Source organism: Acipenser ruthenus, chromosome 6 (genome assembly GCF_902713425.1).
Source record: "Acipenser ruthenus chromosome 6, fAciRut3.2 maternal haplotype, whole genome shotgun sequence".
NCBI classification, from domain to species: Eukaryota; Metazoa; Chordata; class Actinopteri; order Acipenseriformes; family Acipenseridae; genus Acipenser; species Acipenser ruthenus.
The window spans coordinates 17,720,529-17,740,755 of NC_081194.1; the positions used below are offsets into that span (position 1 = coordinate 17,720,529).

General features: G+C 35.6%; 2 protein-coding genes across 3 annotated transcripts; one reads left to right on the forward strand and one right to left on the reverse strand.

The window, feature by feature from the left end:
• Positions 1-11,594, reverse strand: LOC117410558 (protein-L-isoaspartate(D-aspartate) O-methyltransferase-like). Of its 2 annotated transcripts, none has more exons than XM_034017181.3 (8): positions 11,143-11,594; positions 8,358-8,462; positions 7,290-7,321; positions 6,354-6,458; positions 5,675-5,795; positions 5,088-5,173; positions 2,898-3,123; positions 1-721 (listed from the first exon to the last, which is right to left on the reverse strand). In XM_034017181.3, the coding sequence occupies exons 1-7, from the start codon at positions 11,345-11,347 to the stop codon at positions 2,944-2,946; spliced, it is 834 nt and encodes a 277-aa protein (XP_033873072.2). In that variant the 5' UTR covers positions 11,348-11,594; the 3' UTR covers positions 1-721; positions 2,898-2,943. The 2 variants fall into 2 exon arrangements, with proteins under 2 accessions (XP_033873072.2, XP_033873071.2); XM_034017180.3 differs by having other exon boundaries at positions 4-721; positions 2,954-3,123; positions 11,143-11,593.
• A 765-nt stretch (positions 11,595-12,359) lies between these two features.
• nup43 (nucleoporin 43) lies at positions 12,360-19,798 on the forward strand. Its single transcript, XM_034017736.3, has 8 exons — positions 12,360-12,593; positions 13,078-13,191; positions 14,490-14,567; positions 14,908-15,070; positions 18,156-18,291; positions 18,543-18,694; positions 18,990-19,106; positions 19,292-19,798. The coding sequence occupies exons 1-8, from the start codon at positions 12,474-12,476 to the stop codon at positions 19,519-19,521; spliced, it is 1,110 nt and encodes a 369-aa protein (XP_033873627.1). The 5' UTR covers positions 12,360-12,473; the 3' UTR covers positions 19,522-19,798.
• The last annotated feature ends 429 nt before the right edge of the window (positions 19,799-20,227 follow it).

Here is a 20,227-nt window from a genome sequence, read left to right on the forward strand (position 1 = left end):
GCCAGCAACTGATACACAGCATGTTACACTGTAGCAATACACATTATATATATATATATATATATATATATATATATATATATATATATATATATATATATATATATATATAAAATCACAGTGGCAGCAAATTTAATACTGAAAAAAAATATGTCAAATCTGTACAGGAGATATTACAGACAACTATAGCAACATTCCATATACTGTCTGGTATTGCATTTTAAACAAACAGCAAAACATCAGTTACAGAAAGAAAACAATATCAGCTGTTTTATGTTACGTGTTGCTCTGCATGAAAAAAGCTTGAAAGAAATGCAGTAAAAGTTTCTTACTGTTGAGCATAGCAATATAGATGACTGCATACAGAAATCTTATGCATGTAGTGTCATAAGTGGCACATTAGCTATTTATAATAAAGGCTTTACACAGTCACTGCACCAAAACAGTCCAGTTAAAAATATTTGTCCAAATCAATTTAAATGGAAAATCGATGAATGAGAAATTATTATTATTATTATTATTATTATTATTATTATTATTATTATTATTTTAGCCACAACCCCAGAAAAGTGAAATACAATGCTCCATGCCATTTAAAAAAAAAAAAATCCAAAACAAGTTGCAATGCTGTAATTTATAGTTGTTTAGATCTGGAGAAATCCACTGAGTTAACACTATAAAGCAGGACAAGGACACACTGATGGTGCTTCACAGTTCATCCCTGCAAGAAGAAAGATTAAAGGTATGTCAGAGTAAGCCCCACAAATTACACTGTAATACCATAGTCACTGTTACCATGCAGAAACAAGGTCCTACAGCCAACTGGCATCACATGGCACAAGCATTAAAGCACAGCAGCGTTAAAGTTGCCTTCATAGACAATCAATTGCAGCAGCATTTTTGTATTTATTCAACCGTGCAGACCTGCATGCGTGCGTATGTATATTTTTATGTATATATATATATATATATATATATATATATATATATATATATACATACATATACATATACAGACGTGCTCAAATTTGTTGGTACCCTTACAGCTCATTGAAATAATGCTTCATTCCTCCTGAAAAGTGATGAAATTAAAAGCTATTTTATCATGTATACTTGCATGCCTTTGGTATGTCATAGAATAAAGCAAAGAAGCTGTGAAAAGAGATGAATTATTGCTTATTCTACAAAGATATTCTAAAATGGCCTGGACACATTTGTTGGTACCCCTTAGAAAAGATAATAAATAATTGGATTATAGTGATATTTCAAACTAATTCGTTTCTTTAATTAGTATCACACATGTCTCCAATCTTGTAATCAGTCATTCAGCCTATTTAAATGGAGAAAAGTAGTCACTGTGCTGTTTGGTATCATTGTGTGCACCACACTGAACATGGACCAGAGAAAGCAAAGGAGAGAGTTGTCTGAGGAGATCAGAAAGAAAATAATAGACAAGCATGGTAAAGGTAAAGGCTAAATATTAATGGTTTAGTATTCATTTCAAGGTCCTGCTTTTAACTTCTAAAGCTTTAAATGGCCTTGCTCCCCTATATCTAAAAGATTTGCTGACCCCATATGTCCCTAATCGCTCTCTTAAGCCCCTTTCACACAGGCACTCCAACCCAGGTCTCGACCCAGGTTCTGGCTACCCAGGTCACAATCCCACGTAATGTGAAACCATGTACCTGGGTCGTACCCGGGTTGACCTAGGTCACTGCGACCCACCTCAGGATGTGGGTCGCCATGCTTTGACCCGGGTTGAGCAAGACAAAATGCACGACGGCCGTTCGTAAGCCGACGAAATAACAAACAGCCATGCGTGAAGGTTTCACTTCCACAATGAACATTTCTGTTTAGCCACATTTTTGTTGATTGAGACACACATGAGCCAGATTGCAACAGGGATGAAGAAACATTTGCTCTAATCAACATTTGGGCCGACAGTTCAATCCAGAGAAGCTTGGATGGAAGCGTCAGTATCAAGCTGCTCCCGGGGCATTGATACGTGCATTGTGTACTTGTGTCTGTCACCCAGATCAACCCTGCTTTATCAAAAGCAGTGTGAAATCGTGTACCCGACCCGCATGACACCGGGTCCTGACCCGGGTACAGCATGCCAGTGTGAAAGGGGCTTTAGATCACAGGACAAAGTTTTACTTAGTATTCCACGGACACAGATAAAAGGCAGGTGGGAGAGCACTAAAGTTATGGAATGATCTGCCACGACTTGTAAGGGAGGCACACATTTTTATAATTCAGCATTTGTATTTTAAAAAGTAAAACTTTATCAGCCTATTTTTTGCTACTTATTTTTATTTTAATCACTTATTGTTAATTATTGTTTTTTTAAGTAATAATTTAAATGACTTGTTTTACAACTTTACTGTATGTAATTTAAGGGGGTATTTGTATTTTTTCATTTTATCTGTTGTTTTGTATGTTATTCATTTTTGTTATTTTGATCTGTAAAGCGCTTTGAGGCAATCTATCGCAAAAGGAGCTATAGAAGTAATAAAGATTGATTGATTGATTTGTAATGTTATAAAGTTTAAAACCACTCAGAAGTCCACGTTTAAATATCAAAAAAATTATTTTGTCCATGAGAAGAATCCTTAAACAATTTACCACTGCAAGGCAGCCAACACTGCAAATCCAGGATATAAATTAAAAAATAAACAGCATACCCTCAAACACCCATGTTAAGCATTTGACGCAGTTTAGTTTCCTGATCCTTCTTTAATGATATGTACTACGTTTTTGGGGTACCATTTCCCCCAGAAAAATGTTAAACTCAAAAAGTGCAGCCCGTTGCCATGGTATGGACTGGCAAAAAACGATAACAAGCAGCAAATGCAGCTCTTGTAATCCATTATCTGCTCCATTCCACACCATTTCACCTTTTGTCAACTTTCTGCAGAAGAAGAAGAATAATTGGGTAGTAAGTCACTTCCACCTGGACCACTGCTTGTCTTTGTCTGTCAAAGGCACATAGATCACCCCCATGAGAGGCTTCATTTTGGTGCTGCCGTCTTCCAGCTTATCGTACTGTTCTAGCATCTGGTTTCCACCTGGTGGGCCCACTGGGAGGATCAACCTGCCACCAGGCTTCAACTGGTCTAGGAGCTGAGGCAGAGAGAGCAGTATTGAAATATACAGCACCTTCTAGCAACAGATAACCTTATTATTATTATTATTATTATAACAACAATATAAATACACATTTATTTTAGAAACATTTCTGAAAACAATCAGAAAAAAAATGAAAAAGAAAAGCATCGGATTATAAAATACGCTAAAATATCTATTACAAAAGGAATATATGATTGACTATTAATCTTAGTCTGGAATACAATCAATACAGTAGGAATATGTTTTTTGTTTTTAAATCCGCTACTGTTTACCGATCATGTCGGAAGTGAATTATTAGGGTGTTATTGATAAGACAATACACGTTGTATTATTGTACCTTTTATTAGGCAGCATAAATATAAAATCATAATAAAGTTGTCTAAAACTTGAATATAAATAAAAGTGATTCTTCACTGACAGTGAAGAAAACAACCCTAATACAAGTTATGATGGCAAGCTTTATCTATTTTTCTTGATTTATATTACGTTTATATTACGTTTTAGCTGCATACAAAGCTATTTTTTAAGTTTGCCAGTTATGTGCGAGCTATGCGGAACATTCTCAACATGACATACATGAATGAGAGAGACCGGGGTACAACATTACCCCAGAGCATCACGTGGTGTCTCATTTGTTAAAACATCACTTTCCTTTTTTAACACAGTTGTACATCTTATTGTTATTATGAATTAACACAGTGGTACTGACATTAAGTCACTTTGCTCTTAGTAAATACAAGAAAAATAAAATAAACATTATGCACGGTTGCACTTGCACACACTAAGGAAGTGGCAATAAAGAAAAAACCTACACTAATGTACAAGACGGTAGTGAAAATTCATGCACCACTATTATCTATACCAGGGGTGGCCAAACTTCTTGACCCTACGAGCTGCATACCATTCCATTATTTCTGTATTATGCACTTTAAATAAAATATATTCAGTTATGATGCAAAATACAATAACTGACCCAATTTCACCAAAAACACCACATAAAGACACATTTGTGTAAGGATTCTTTTTGACAAGCTCTTCCCTTGCTCTGAATGCTGGAGTTAAAAAAAAAAAAAATTTAAAAAAGAATTTAAAAAAAAGTATGAAATAGCTTTGTGGATGACAAATGCACTGTATTTATTTTGAAAGAGATTACAGTACCTGCTCATGAAGAGACGTAACATATGTAAATATAATATTAATTTTAGACCTGCACTATAACATTTAAACATGCATTCTCTAGTCTAGCGCCAACAATTCAATTTTATAAAAATATTAATTAATCTGAATAAGATTTGGAACGAGCGATATTCCATGCTTGCCATACAAAACTCGCTTAAGTCGTTAAATCAGTTTCTTTAGTAATGAACACGGACAGGAGCATCTGCCTTAAGTCTGATCCAGGAGGACATTCAGATGAAAATGTTTTGTGATTTGTTTCATAATGACGTTTGAGGTTGCTCGCCTTGTACAGACTACAGTGTGTAAGCGATTTGGTTGCAGATGAGACACAGGTTTACCACTGTTTTCAGTGAAAGCAAACTCTTTCTCCTAGTCTGGTTTAAAGCCTCATACGTTCATTTGTTACTCGTGGAAGGTTTGCTCAATGCCATTGTCTCCACGAAGCGAACAAGCACTTGATTAAAAATGATGAAATTTACTTTCAACTGCACATCCGGCTTTCACTAGGTGATTGAAATACGCATGTGCCATCAAGCGGTGTTGAAAGTCAACAAGTGATGAAATATCATTGCAGTGAACATGCAGGCTCAAAGAAACAGGAGAGAGAACGAGATAGAAGAAATAATAAACACGAATGAATACAGAGAACAAAAATAATAAACTTCTTGTGTTTATTTTTACTTTCTCTCTTTTCACTTTTGTTTATTATACCGCACTTGAACTGCCCAAGAGCCATGGTTTGGCCACCTCTTATCTATACCATCAAAGAAACAACTTACTGCTTGCGGCACAGTTGGTGCTGCAGCACCGACATGAATCGCATCATAGGGAGCTTCCTCTGTGTTTCCCATTCGGCCATCACCCACTGAAAAAAAACACAGTCTGTCAAACTAAACACAGTTCGAAATTCCATCAACACTAGTTCAACTGTGTCCTGATTGCCTATGAAGGAGAAGTCAGCTTTCCCCAATGCAATGAAATTCACATAATGTTTTGGTGAAATGTATTCCTACATAAGGAAGTTTATTCTTGACATACTAAACACAGTTCCCTGTGCCGCATTTCCTGCAGTGCACAGGACTCCTACTTAGCAAGCATCTTAGTTACATTATATACCCAGAGTAATTCTCAAGGGAGAATAGCATTCAAGCCAGCCAACTAGAATAACAAAATGTATTAAAGATATACTATATCTTTACATTTCAACACCATTATTGATGTCATAACCCCTCCTCCACCTACTTAGATCCAAAGTCTAATCATCTTAGTAATAACCCAATTGTTGACCAATTGGGTCCTCAATACTGACCAAAAACTAAGGGCAATAACAATATTATACATGAGTGTTCTACTAAAAAAAACTTACCAATCAGTTTTACCCTTCCTGATGTTATCAAACTGGGGTCATCTTTCTTCACATTGTTTACTGAATCATCAACCAGTTCTTTGATATGATCAATTCCTATGACTTTTCCCTCAGGGCCAACCTGTAAACCAGAACACACTGTATGAATATAAATTGTTGCTTTTTTTCTATGGATGCAGCATTCGCACTGCAAAGCATTTACTCCTACCCTCCAGTGTGTAATGCTTTTAAAATTCCACTCTGTTTGCATCTGAATGATTCACGAATTCAAAAACACCCACTAAAATGTAAATCTAACCACACAAACTGGTCCAAGATGAGTGATAATTGCACCGACAGGATGTTACTCCCTACTCAAATCTGTGTAGGTCTCAATCATCTGACATGCCTTTGTAAGAAACAGTTTGTGCATTTAACTGCATTTGAATTTAAAAGTAAAGTTACATGTATGTAACAAACACTAATTATCTACTAACTCCACAGTATTAGGATATTTATTCTGGGTGTCAGGAGAGGTATTCCACAGGTAGGACTTTGAAATACAGCCCAAACATACTTTGCAACCTTTGGGAATGCACTACCCTGTACAGAGAGAATAGATATGGGCTACGGGTGTTGCATGATTTTACATTCAATTACTAAAAAACAGTTGAATGAAAATGTGTTAATACCGCCTTACCATCCGTGCAAAGCAAACAGAAAGAATTCCACTTCCAGATCCAACATCCAGTGCCTTAGCCCCTTCATATAACTGATCGTGGAGAAGCTCCAAAGCATATGCATGCTAGAGAATACACAGAAACGAAACAAACCACTGTGAATGATTTACTGTTCATCTCTTCAAACCGTCTTCAAGTAGAAGTGATACCGCACTGCAAAACACATTTAACATATTGCTGCCAGTTTAAATTTCACTGTATTAAAAACCTGGAAATTCCACCTTCAGGTGTTAAAGATAACTAAGCTTAGGCTCCACTGCAAAGTTGTTGTGTTTTTTTTTTCTAAATGGAATAAAATATAAAATGTTATTTGTTTTTTAAAGTAGAAATAAAAAAGCTCTGGATATTTTTTATAGGACCTACACCAAAAGCCTCAAACCTGTCTCCTTATATGTATGAGTTAAGAGATACAATATTTATTTAATTCTGTTTTTGCTGAAACAAGCAACTTTTATAAACAAATTGGCTTTTTTCACATTTCATTTGCTCCAGTATTTTCCAATGTTTGCAAAAATTCTGAGTTGTTCTGGCTCCACTCAGAATAACTAAAAAAACACCATAAAATAGTACATTAAATGTCACAAAGAATTTAAAGTAACATTTTAATATACTTACTCTTTAATAATTGATGGAATATTATACAATTAGGAAACACATAACACTTTTTTACTAACTAGAACACGTCATTACCTCTTTATATAGATTTAAACATATGGTTTCGCAGCCCCTTTAACTGTGCTGATCTTGGACAATCGTACTGGGTATTTTTTACTAACATTTGGAAATATGTCGTACACATCTCATAAACCCTAACCCTAAGACTGTGGTGAATACATTGAGATTAACAAAAGCCATACTACATTTTTCTTTCATTTAATGTATGCATTTGAGCTTACCATGTGTGGAGCACTGATAGTTGCCTGGTAACCTGTAAAACAAAACAGACAACTGATTTTGCATGGACCAAAAACATACAAGTACATTTGTAAGACAGACAGTCTGTCAATCATTTCGAACAATTTTTTGGGATGAGTTTGTATTGTGGCAGCTAAAATCAGTATGACTATTTCCACAGCACTGATCAAGTTGACTAAGTTATGTTAGTCAGTTATGGTGAATATATACATATATATATATATATTTGATTGATATATATATATATATATATATTTTTTTTTTTTAAATACTTTCTATTTCGCTTGACGGTGTAGGATCCTACAATCAATTGGTATTGTGGTAATAACCATATAAATTGTTTGCGGTTTTAGTACCCTGGATAGCCCAACAGAGTTGGTACTACACCCAGTTTTACAGCTAGAAAGATAGACACCATAAATAAAATGAGGACATTTTCAAAAAAGATATATTGTTTGTTCCAGTTTAACAGTTCTTCGCCACAGTGGTGAGGACATTACACACACATACACACATTTTTCTTAAAAATATTTCCCAACATAAAACCAATGTCATCTTACAATAATTGATTTTGAGTTTCAGTGTTTTAAAATAAAATATCAAACAGAACGAAATTTCAATGTACCATTTGTAATTCAGTAATATGAGAGAATTGGTCAGGGGTCTGAATACTTTTGCAAGGCACTGTATATATATATATATATATATATATATATATATATATATATATATATATATATACACACACACACATATATTATATATATATATATATATATATACATACATATATATGTGTGTGTGTGTGTGTGTGTGTGTGTGTATATATATATATATATGCATAGGCTACCCATCATAGAAGTCTATAACAGTGAAAAGGTTTTGAATCTCAGGCCAGCCACAGATTAAACTTGGTTTCTGCTTGCTTTAATGTCGAACTGTAACTAGGTCCTGGCAGGGAAGATGGTGCTGAACCTTAGGGAGGTTATCAACAGTAATTCAGGTCTTCTGGAACAAGTGCAATTACATACATGCATATTCATACTTACCTAATGACTGAGGGGAATCCATGTATGGGTTACATTTTGAAAAGTGTGCACGGTCTGTGGCCAACATGACTTCAAAAACCTTGTCTGATTTAATAATCCCATTTTCTGAAAACAAAAGAAAAAGAACATGCATTACTATATTACAGTACAGTGGCAATGGTTAAACATATTTCTGGTATAAGTCTTAATACCACTAACATATCAACTTGCTTCCTAATTCAAATATGAATAATTATATTTAATAATATGCAAGTGTAAATGTGCTTGCAGGCTAAAAACCTGAGCCAGTTAGTGATGCTATCCAGTGAATACACCCATTACAGGTTTTGCCACAATATCCATTGTACATCCCACAGGTATTAACAGTGGCTGGTCTAAATACGTAAACAAATCACTACTGTGCGAGAGAATTGTCAGTACTATTAAAAAAAAGTATGTCCACAGCATGCAGAACAGAACAGTATCTCATAAGTGCAGCAGTGTGGAGTAGTGGTTAGGGCTCTGGACTCTTGACCGGAGGGTTGTGGGTTCAGTCCCAGGTGGGGGACACTGCTGCTGTACCCTTGAGCAAGGTACTTTTGATTGCTCCAGTAAAAACCCAACTGTATAAGTGGATAATTGTATGTAAAAATAATGTGATATCTTGTAACAATTGTAAGTCGCCCTGGATAAGGGTGTCTGCTAAGAAATAAATAATAAATAAGTTTCTTCAGATTCAAGAAAGAGTGTCAACACTGTTTAACAGTAGAGCAATGTGACCTTGATTTTTCTCTATGTGGAATAACTTACTGAAGAGTTACTTTTTGATTAAAGTTGGCAAAATAATTAAAGTATGACATACATACAGACAGCTCTACTACACCCCCAGAGATTCTTCCCCCACAGGTCATATTGTTTTCCAGTGCAGGTTACCTGCTCCATTGAGCTGTGTATTCCAAATCCTGTTATCCTGTGATAACAGGACACAGTCCAGAACTGATAAAAGAATCTTGAAGAGACATCATAACTAATACACTAATCACATGCTAAGTCTGGGTAAATACGACACAATGTCAGATAGGCAAGACTCTTCAAACACCCTAATATGACAAAACAAACAATATGAAAAACCGTCTGTTAAACAGGTAAAATGGATTATGAAGCATTGGTTAGCACTCCTTTAAACCCAAAACTTGTGTACTGGATATACCTGGAACAAATAATTAGCTGTTACACTTGAGGTTTTGAGAAACTTGCCAAATAAAAGCTATACAACATATATAAATGAATGACTAAAAAAAGATAAGAAATCTTTTACATACAAAGTTTGTGCTACTGTTAAAAAAATCTACTATAACTGTCAGCTACTGCATGCTTGACAGCACAAAACACAAACTTTCATATGCAGTGAACAAGACATGGCTGTAATACATATATATAGCACACTGATGATTTGGAGCCAAAGCTGGCACGGAGAATCAAGTATGAGTTACAGGCTTCTTACTTTATATAGAGAACATGCTGATCTCTGACGCACTTTGATGTCTTCCAGCCAAAACTGGAGACCCTACTGCTGCAGAGGTTCATTAGGTAATAACGCGATGCAGCATCTGCTTGTTAGAACTCTTTCCAACAAAACTCATCATTTTGTTTGTTAACAAACTGCCAGGGAACTTCTTGCATGGCTTTGCAGCTAACAGAAACAAATATTTTCCTGTAGTTGATTAGTTTAATCAAAGAGGTTCCAGAACCAAATCAATTAAACCTGAGAGCAGGTGGTATGGTTTGAAGAGTGGCAGTGCTGAGTAAGTAGCCTAGCTGTGTGCATTGCAGTGTCTGCTGGCCACATGACAAACATTGGGGTTGTGTTCTGGAACCCTGGTCAGCTTACTGCATGAGTAGCCTATGCGAGTCAAAACACTAAACCGTGCTTTCTGCTGTTTGCAAGAGTAGCTTTTGTATTAACATTTTATTGTAGTGAATAAAAAGCATTCCTGTCATACCAAAATACATAATCGTCTCATCATTTAAAGATGCAGCTATGCCTCTAATAACAAATCCTCAACTTAGTTTCAGTGCATTTTTTGTTTCTAGTTATTACTGCCAATCCAGTGCACCTACTACAGTACTTAGAATAAAGTGTGTACAAATGGTAAAAACGAATTAAGTTAGCTCCTAAATATCAATATTATTAGATGTCTGAAAAACAAAATTAATAATTAAACAAATACATATGTGTTTTCTCACATTGCAGCATATGTTTAATACAAAATTATGGTATTATTCCAAATACAAATAATAATTCGTAAATCTGTTGAAATGGGGCAACAAACAGATCAAATACCGTGAATTAGTGGCTGACTAGTACTCTGACATGAGAATTCAGCTGCCACTGCCAAACTGGAGCCAATCACTTTTGCAAGCTATGTTGCCTTGTGCAGTTAATTGTGACAACCTGACGCTCCCAACAGACCAAGCACATGCTTTTCAAAATACCACTACATTACTGTAACCGCAATATTGTGGTTTCATTGCGTCATAATCGTGGTGCAGGACACTTCTACAGACAAGACGCGTGACTTTGAAATTAATGCATGAAAATAAACGCTAGTACAGTTTTGAGAGCTGACACGCCCCTCATAATCTAAGTATCCACGAAAACGTGAGCTTTGTTTCTTCCAAGTTGGCGGTGAAAGAATAATAAAACGATACTCCATCAATTCTGAACCTACACACTTCACTCACATATATGCTAAAGCTGTGTTACTCGCTTATTTCGGATTCCCCACTCTGTGGAAAAACTTACTGCGGAGGTTGTTCACGAGCTCAGCTTGGCTTGATCCTCCTGATTTCCAGGCCATCGTTAAACAAACTCTGCGGATCAGGTAGAGAGCGGCTGTCAGCGCCGCGCCTGCGCAAACCGCCTTGCCCACAACACTGACAACCTCCAATGCTGTAGCGCCTACGTCACCAGCCTCGCGTGACACAGCACCCCCTGCACTGCGCTGCATCGCGGCGGGGGAGTGCAGACTGCAAAGCCAGACACCCTATTGACAATCACTGCTTGCGGTTTCGAGTAATTTAATGTTCTGGAAACACATACACAATTTGGTGTAAACAATAATAAAAACAACGTCTAGTCAAAAATAAATAAATAAAACCGTCTAGTCTAGTGGTGATACTGAGGGTACTAGCTAAAAGTCATATCCTGCGCAATTTAAAGACAAGGTGGTATGGTCCAAATCGTAGCTCTCCTGATGTCTGTCTGCAGGCGGAGTTGCTTGTGTGGATGTGCAGTGGTGTGGTTGCATTGGAAGGCATGTGATGTGACATAATTACGGGTGGGATTCTAGAACGACACAGAAGCGCCTTCTGTCTTTAAGACATCATAATATTACCAAAGTACTGTTTTTGTTGTTAGCAAGGGACGCATTTGCAATACAGGACAATGTACTATGAGATAATATATTTAGTTATTATAAGGTGTGATGAAAGGGTGGTACAAATGAATTAACCACACAGATATTTTACAATTACACAGATAATTAATGAACGGCTTTTTAACACATTGTTCATAGTTTAGCCTTCTAGACATTGTAGGTAAATCAGGTTGTTTATCCCAAAGACACCAGCTTCACCCATCCTTGAAGTGAAATGTGCTCGCCACAAATGCTGCACGACACCTTCCATGCCAGCTGTGTAATGCTGGCTAGAAATCAACATTTATTTATTTATTTATGTTTTACAGGAGAGTTAACATTAAATACATATATGCGATCAAGGCTTTCTCAAAAGTAGAAAAATATACATTTATATTTTTAGAAATATGTATTTTATTCTTCCATTTTACAAAAAAAGAAATCATAAATAACGTAACATATGTTGTATGACCACCCCATCCAAATTACAATATTTCTCTCTTGTTTCTTAGTTTCAACAAGCTTACTGAACAATACTACTCGCGTTTTCCAAAATGAATTTTGTTACTGTAGAGACGCCGTTATTTATGACTCTAGCCAATCAGATGACAAAGATGTGAATCGGAAGAGGAGGAACCGGCGGGATCAAGGCAAAGAGAATCTCACAGAACGTGATAACATTTTGAATATTGTAACGTACTAAAGGAAAAGCGTGTTTATGGAGTACATCAATGCCAAGTTCGTGTCTCAGAAAATCAGTAAGACGCGATGGAGACCTATCTCTTCTACATCTCTGCAACAGCCTGAAGTTTTTGCTACTGGATCTTGGGATAATGAGGTATGGACAGCCAAACATGGTCTGAAGAACAAGATTGTTACGTTTCAGGCTAAACCATGAAAATCATTTGACTAACTAAGTACTTACACGTGTGTTGGCAAATAACAACCCCAACAAATACATTTACGTTTAACATACACAATTCATTATAATTATAGGTCTCTACAGATAAACCGACATGAATAAGTAATTTATTTGTAGGTTTATTAACTACAAACTATTGTAGTAACAGAACCTAGAACTGTTTCTTGTAATGTTTTTGTCGGTACACGAACAGTCCACATGACAATTTCTAAACGGGCTGAATGGCTTCTGCCTTCTGTACTATATTAGAATCTCCAATCAAATTGAATGCACGGAATGATAAACTGATGTGTTAAATAAGTCGTGTAAAATCGAATCATGATAATAGGATGGAAACGCTATATAATAATCTAGTGGGAGGGCTATGGAGTCTGGGACTTACCATTTCTGTTCCCCACAGGACAACAAAGTTTCCATCTGGTCTGTCGCAGAGCAAGGGATGCAAGATGATTATGAAGGAGATCCTCAATTGCTGTGTGAATACAAACACGATGGCGATGTCATGGATCTTCAAGTAAGTGTTGTAATTCATTTGTATTGAGTATAGGGACGTTTGCTATTCATTAAAAACAGTAATGGCAGAATGTCTAGCTTGTGATAACAACTTTGTAACACAAGTGAGGATGGTCTGAAAAATAGCAGTTATTAGGCCTACATGCTGAACCATGTAGTTCTTTTTCATATAACATGTGAGCTGTTTCTTAGGTAGCATTATAAAACACACAAGCTGCTCATTTATCTTTTAGATTATTTCTAAAAGTTGCATAAAACTGCTAGAAGTTGAACACAATATTCTAGACACTGAGCTATATCTTACACATGGTTTAATTTCGTATTTATAATTAAATTATGTATTACTGTAGTTATAACTGCATTGCAGTGTATGACCAAAATCAATGCATAGCTACTTGTAGTCCACAAAATGGTTCTTGAATGATAAATGTGATTTATAGTTTCTACCAATACATGATCTTCATTTAAGTTTTGTCTTTTAACAAAATAGTTCATCATTAATGATCATTTCATCTTATTCCTCCTCATACCCATCAGGACCATCACAAGTATATGGGTGAAAGACAAATAAGGTTTTCAAAATTGAAAACAATCAAAGTTTTAAAAAACATCATAACTAAGTCTTACCTTCCTGAACGTACATTTGTCCACACCAGATCCAATTCATTTTCACATTTTTTTTGCAGGATTTAGTTCATTTGTGGCCTAAAAATGGCCTATGGTATGACGATAACATTTTCTTTAGAAAAATTGATATATAATGATGGTTGGGGAGACTTAAAAAATGTAACTGTCAAATCTATATGTATAACTGTTGTTACCTTGGCCAAAACCACTCCCCCCCCCCCCCCCCCATTTTTGAAAATCTTATAAATGAGACTTGTGGTCTAACGGTAATCAGTTTTGCCATAGCTGACTCCTGTCTGTTGATTTAAGCATAAAAGATTAACTTATTTAGCATTTTTTATTACTACACACCATTGGGGACAGTCAAGCCATAGGACATTTTTACTGTTAAGTGATAAAAGTCAAACATGAGAATCAATTTTTGCTAAAAATGAAGGTGTAAGTTAGTCCATAGTGAATAGTTTTATGAAATGGATAATTACATTTTTCAGCATTTCACTGAGTATCACTTATTTTGCAAGGACATGAAAATAGTAGCATCTTGTCTCTGAACCATATACCTGCTTCTCGTCATACATATTGTAATGTCCTTAGTGTAATGTTATACCTGTACAGGCAACATCGAGTGTAGTACATTTTTTTTGTTTTAAATTTAATTACATTTCTTTTTAGTTTCTGGATCAGGAGAGAATTGTTACAGCTTCATCCACAGGGAGTGTGACCATATTTCGTCACTATCAGAACAGCCAGGTAACACATTTGTATTTTCTTTTTTTGCTGTTAAAGCTGATACAACCTGGCAACCAAGCCTAAAACCAGTTATGAATGAGCCTTGTTTCCCATGTGTTTTTCCTGGTCAGGCATTTCAGTCATAAAAACCGAGACAAAAAAACAACCCCCCACTTTACTCTGTGTTTGTATTACGCTTGCACATTGTAATGTACAGGATGCATATTATAGTCATTTTTAATACATAGCAATTAAATGCATTAAACGTCAGAGAATCCCCTTCTTGTCACAAACAAATTTTGCAGACACCACTTTCATATCATCAGGATAATTGTGTAAATTTGAAGTATTGTGTTTGTAGACCTTGTCTGTAAACCAGCGGTGGGAGCGAGCACACTACCATTCTTGTGACAATGCCCCCTGCACCGGGGTTGTCTGCAACAGCCCAGAAATCGTCACAGTGGGGGAGGATGGGCGGATCAACCTGTTGAGAGTGGATCACAAAGGCATTGTGCGCACTATAGGTACGTCCAACAGATTTTAGGTTGATTCTAATTTGTATGTCGAATTGTTCTTTAAGAAGATAGAGACTTGTATTGGTTGCCAGCAGGCCCATATTATACATAAACGTTTTATAAATCCCCCAGGTCGTCCTGTTGTATCAGGTAAGGAATCACTTGTGGAGCCTTTATCTCAGTATGTAAATTTTTTCTTAAAATCACATGTTTGTCAGTTACAATCTTATATTCGAGACTCTGCTAATTTAATTACTAAGTTACTTCTGAAGTGTGGCTAGTCACATTAGATATTGAGTCACTTTATACAAATATCCCACAGGATGAAGCTATAGATGTTATTTTTCAGACTTTAGAATTACGTCCAGGGCCCAAAACACCACCTTCTGAGTTTATAGTTCAATTGGCAAATTTAGCTTTAAAGAATCATTTATTTTGTTTTGAGGATTCATTTTATCTACAAATCAAGGGAACAGCTATGGGTTGTACAATGGCCCCTGACATTGCAAATTTATATGTTGAGAATTTTGAGAATCAGTTTGTGTTGAATTCAAACAAAAATGGTTTATTTTCTAAAATATTGATATGGTACAGGTATATTGATTATGTGTTTTTGACATGGAAAGGGACTGAAATAGAACTTAAGGAATTTCACCAAATTCTCAATCAGTGGCGTTCCCATTTGAAATTCACCCTTTAACACATTTTTTGGTCATTAAAATATCTAAAAGTGATTTGGGTTATAAGACGACAATTTACAGAAAAATAACTGACAGAAATACTCTTCTTCTGGCATCCAGTTTCCACCCTAAGATGTTGAAGGATAATTTACCTGTAAGCCAATTCTTTAGACTTCGGTGCCTCTACTACAGTAAGGAAGAATACATAGATAAAGCAAAGGAAATGCAGGCAAGGTTTATAGAGAGGTTATAGAAAATGAATTGTTAAAAAAGCTTTGAAGAGGGCACTGTATCCACACAGAGAACATTTACTACATCCGAAAAACAAAAGAAAAAAAATTAGTTTGTTGTCACAAATACTCAAGTTTATCGTATAAAATCAGGTGTATTATTCAGACACTGGCATGTTTTAGAATTACACACTATTTTTCAAGTTCGTCCATTTTTGCATTTAGACATAAAAAAAACATTAAAGATTTTGAACAGAAACAGAAGTAAACCTTTTTTGGTTCCGCGCCACAGGGACATCCCCATGTGGGAGATGCTCCTGCTGCGCAAACACTTGCACAACTTCTTTTCAAAATCCCAACACAGGTAAATGTATTATATTGAGAGATTTTACTACATGTTCTTCTATGAATGTTGTCTGTCATACAATGCCCTTGTTTGTTCATTATGTATGTCGGTAAAAAACACGGCCCTTGAAGACCTGTATTAATAAACACAAAAGTACTATACAGAGAAGTGATACCAGCTATCCTTTAGCTGTACGTTTTAATAAAAAACAACATTCCATATTTGATCTGGTATTTTGGGCTTTGAAAAAAATGGTTTTAGAGGTGGCTCAGTTGACAAACAACTCTTGAGAAGGGGAACTTTTTGGATATATTTTTTTTTAATTCAGTTGCACCACATGGCCTTAATGAAGACTTTAACTATGGGTCGTCTTTGTAGAATGTGTGTTTGTCTGTATATATACCTCTGTGCATTATTCAAGTTGCAGAGAAAAAAGTAACTTCGTAAAAGAATATCTAGTGGTATAAAAAGTGGTGTTGACGTACAGATGAGTGTTTATAAAAAAAAGTATGGTCTTTTGGTTTTTGATTCTGTATCTAATTACTCATTATTATTTTCAGTTGTGTTTTATTGTTTTAATTGTCAGTAGGTGGTTTGTGGCGCAGTGATTAATCACCTGTGGAAAATTGAGTGTATAAAAAAAAAGGGTGTTCCTCTATCAAATGAAGTCTACTCATGATTAAGACTCTGTCGAAACACGTTGAGATTTTGTTTGTGCTTTTTTGTTTTCTGAAAAATGTGAAGAGAAAAGCTAAAATAAAAAAGAATAATGGAAATAATTTGTTAAAGTCTTTTTCACTCGAATCAATGAATTGTTCTTTAAAACATTAAACAGTATTTAGGAAATCATCTTAGTTGTCCATATTGAACTTTAATTTGATGGTTCATTATTACAATATAGTGCTTGAACTAACACAGTGAGAAATAAGTAGCTGTCAGTAATTGGTATTACAGAAGGTCTTTTATTTGCTTTATCAACATGTTATTATTATTATTTATTTGATTGGCAGACGCCTTTATCCAAGGCAACTTACAGGTGTTACAGGGCAGTAAAGGGTTACAATGCAAGTTTAATAACATTTCAAACTGATACTTCAGCAGTTGCAGACCAAGGGAATACACTGAACACGTCACACATGCGTCCTTCCAGCTCAAGTGGTAAAGTGGTTCAAGTGGTTGTTTTCTCCAGATGTGGTTGATGGCATATAAACATAAGCAGTGCGTGTATGCAAAAGAAGAACTGTATAGCTCATGCCCAACAGAGAAGGTGTCTATTTTGGTTACTTTTGCCTTTTTTCTTAGTCCGCGAGACCTAGCTTATTTTTTGAGCTTTCCAACACGCCTGATCACCTTAAGAACTTGAGCTACAGAATGTCCTTTTGTAATTTTATCAGAATTAGATATACAGATAAGTGTGGCATGCAGACAGACAGAAATACCTTTATTGACCCTCATATTCTGATACAATCAATAATCTGTGATAGAATGTATTTAGAAAATATTATCAGTTGTACAAGTGGTTCTGTAAAACTGTAAGTCTGACATCCAGACAAGACAACTGGACAGCCTCCATATACCTTGATAGTATGATACACTAAATAACTTATGCCAAAGAAAGCCCTTCACAGTAGGAATAGCAGTTCTCTAGAAATATGCAAACATCTAAAGTGTGACATATTTTATATTTATACAGGTACACCTGCCTCCATTTCCCAATATATCCATCTGCAGGGATAATAAAAGGGAAGAGAATTGTTGTGATTGTTAGAGCTTGTAAAGATTGTATTTAAATGTTTCCCCTGTCCAGTATCATTTGCTTAATTGTATTCTGTTTGCAGACAATGCTGACAGCAGCACAATCCATGCTGTGACTTTTTTGAGGACAACAGAGATCCTGACTGTCAATTCTATCGGGCACCTAAAAATGTGGGATTTCCGACAGCAGGGAAATGAGCCATCACAGATTTTATCCCTGTGAGTTATTGAGTTGAACTTGTAATTGTCAATAAAGTTTAGCATGTTAACTTTTTACATAGATCTTGCAGTCTTGGTTCAAATGAAAATCAAGATACCTAAAAAAATATAAGATAGTGTATTTCCTCTTGCTCTCTGACTTTTGCCATCTGGAAGACTGTTCTCTCCTCATACTGTGCCTTGTAGTTGTTTTAAAAAAGTAGAATTTGCCAAGTACCTGTCCTCATGATTCTGTTATGCACCTTTCCTAGGACTGGAGACCGAGTGCCTCTGCACTGCGTGGACAGGCACCCAAATCAACAGCACATTGTGGCAACAGGGGGTCAGGATGGCATGCTGTGCATCTGGGATGTCAGGCAGGGCAACATGCCTTACTCTCTCATGGAAGCACATTCAGCTGAAAGTGAGTGATAATGATTTTCAATACCCTAATTTACTCTACCTACTGATTTCCATTATGCAGGTACCTGTAATGTAGTATTTATATCCTTGTCTAGGGATATGAAGGTTACTAACATTTAATGGCACACATTTTGTACCATAATGCATTTTTTATTTGATGTTTAGTAATGTATTGTGTTTGTTCTCTATCATTCCCTGTTGTTCCAGTCTTACAAACAAAGGCTCATTTTGCACAGTTGTGATTTATGCCCCTAAAAACTGCCACCTACAAATAAATGCTGTGTTTCATTTCCTAGTGTGGGAGGTCCATTTCCATCCTTCTAGCCCAGACCACCTGTTCACATGCTCTGAAGATGGCTCTCTCTGGCATTGGGAGAACTATACTACCACTGACACCCCATCTTTCCTACAAGGTAAGGAAAACAGTTTAAAAAAAATAAAAACAATTGTGTTTAAAAAAAAAAAAAAAAAAAGAATTAAAAATGTGCACTGTTAACATTGCAACCTTTACACAAGATGTACACATAGGGTGTGCACTGAACATATCCTGATATAATAACTATTACAAATGGAAAAATGTATGTATTTTATTTTTAAGGTGGAAGAAATACTACCATCATGTCACGCAGCACAATTGCCCCAGCAAGCAGTAATCAGTCCTTGATAAGTTCATGGTTAACCTCAGATTCTTCTAAAGGACGCCTGGAGACAACCAACATGCTTCCGAGCCAGACCATGTCTGTGAACAGTTTGGATGTGCTGGGCCAGTGCCTGGTCTGTGGAACAGATGGGGAGGCTATTTATGTCACTAAACAGGTGCCAATGTAAAGAAGAACCAACACAAACATTTTTTGTGTGATTTTACTTCTCTAGTCTTGAGTTGTGTACAGAACTGACTCTTTGTTTAAATGGCCTAAATTACAATAAATGTACTGTCAAAATAAATAAATAAATGTATGTATCAGCACTATCAAACATTTTTAATAAATCTTTTTGCAAAAAAAAGTTTATTTTTCTTTTCTAAATGTGGTATAAATGGTGTATGATGTATAAACCTGTTGTGTTGTCATTTTATAACAAAATAAACTGCATTGAGAAACTTCTAGTCAGTATGTTTGTCTAAGTTTTTTGTTTTAATATTTCTAAAATTTTGCACAATTGGGTGTTTTATAGTTATGGATGATCATATTTTATTCAACATGTACCTACAGCTAACATTTATTTCTATATCTATTTTCAAGAAAGCTTTCCTTCCAAGCTTCATAATTTACCACTATCATTAAAAATTGTAAATATTAAGTACAGTGACATTTAAACTCTTGATAGCAGTACAGTTAACTTTGTGTTTAAAAAAAAATATTGATATCCTTGGAAAGAAAGTTTCACCAAATAGATGTAGAGGCACTGGTCCATTTTGAATTAATAAATATAATTATATATGCAGAAGTGAACTGTTTAGAAATAAAAAGTCAATATATATTTAGCAAGGGATTTTATTCTAACTCAGTTTTAAAGAGCCCAGGTATACAAGATA

Excerpts from the sequence above, each read along its gene's own strand:
- LOC117410558 (XM_034017180.3), bottom strand. The coding sequence starts at position 11,347 with ATGCAGCGCAGTGCAGGGGGTGCTGTGTCACGCGAGGCTGGTGACGTA. Across the intron at positions 7,322-8,357 it reads GGATTCCCCTCAGTCATTAG|GTTACCAGGCAACTATCAGT; the intron begins GTAAGTATGAAT and ends TTTGTTTTACAG. Across the intron at positions 5,796-6,353 it reads CTGTTTGCTTTGCACGGATG|GTTGGCCCTGAGGGAAAAGT; the intron begins GTAAGGCGGTAT and ends TCTGGTTTACAG.
- nup43 (XM_034017736.3), top strand. The coding sequence starts at position 12,474 with ATGGAGTACATCAATGCCAAGTTCGTGTCTCAGAAAATCAGTAAGACG. Across the intron at positions 13,192-14,489 it reads GCGATGTCATGGATCTTCAA|TTTCTGGATCAGGAGAGAAT; the intron begins GTAAGTGTTGTA and ends ATTTCTTTTTAG. Across the intron at positions 18,292-18,542 it reads CCATCACAGATTTTATCCCT|GACTGGAGACCGAGTGCCTC; the intron begins GTGAGTTATTGA and ends CACCTTTCCTAG.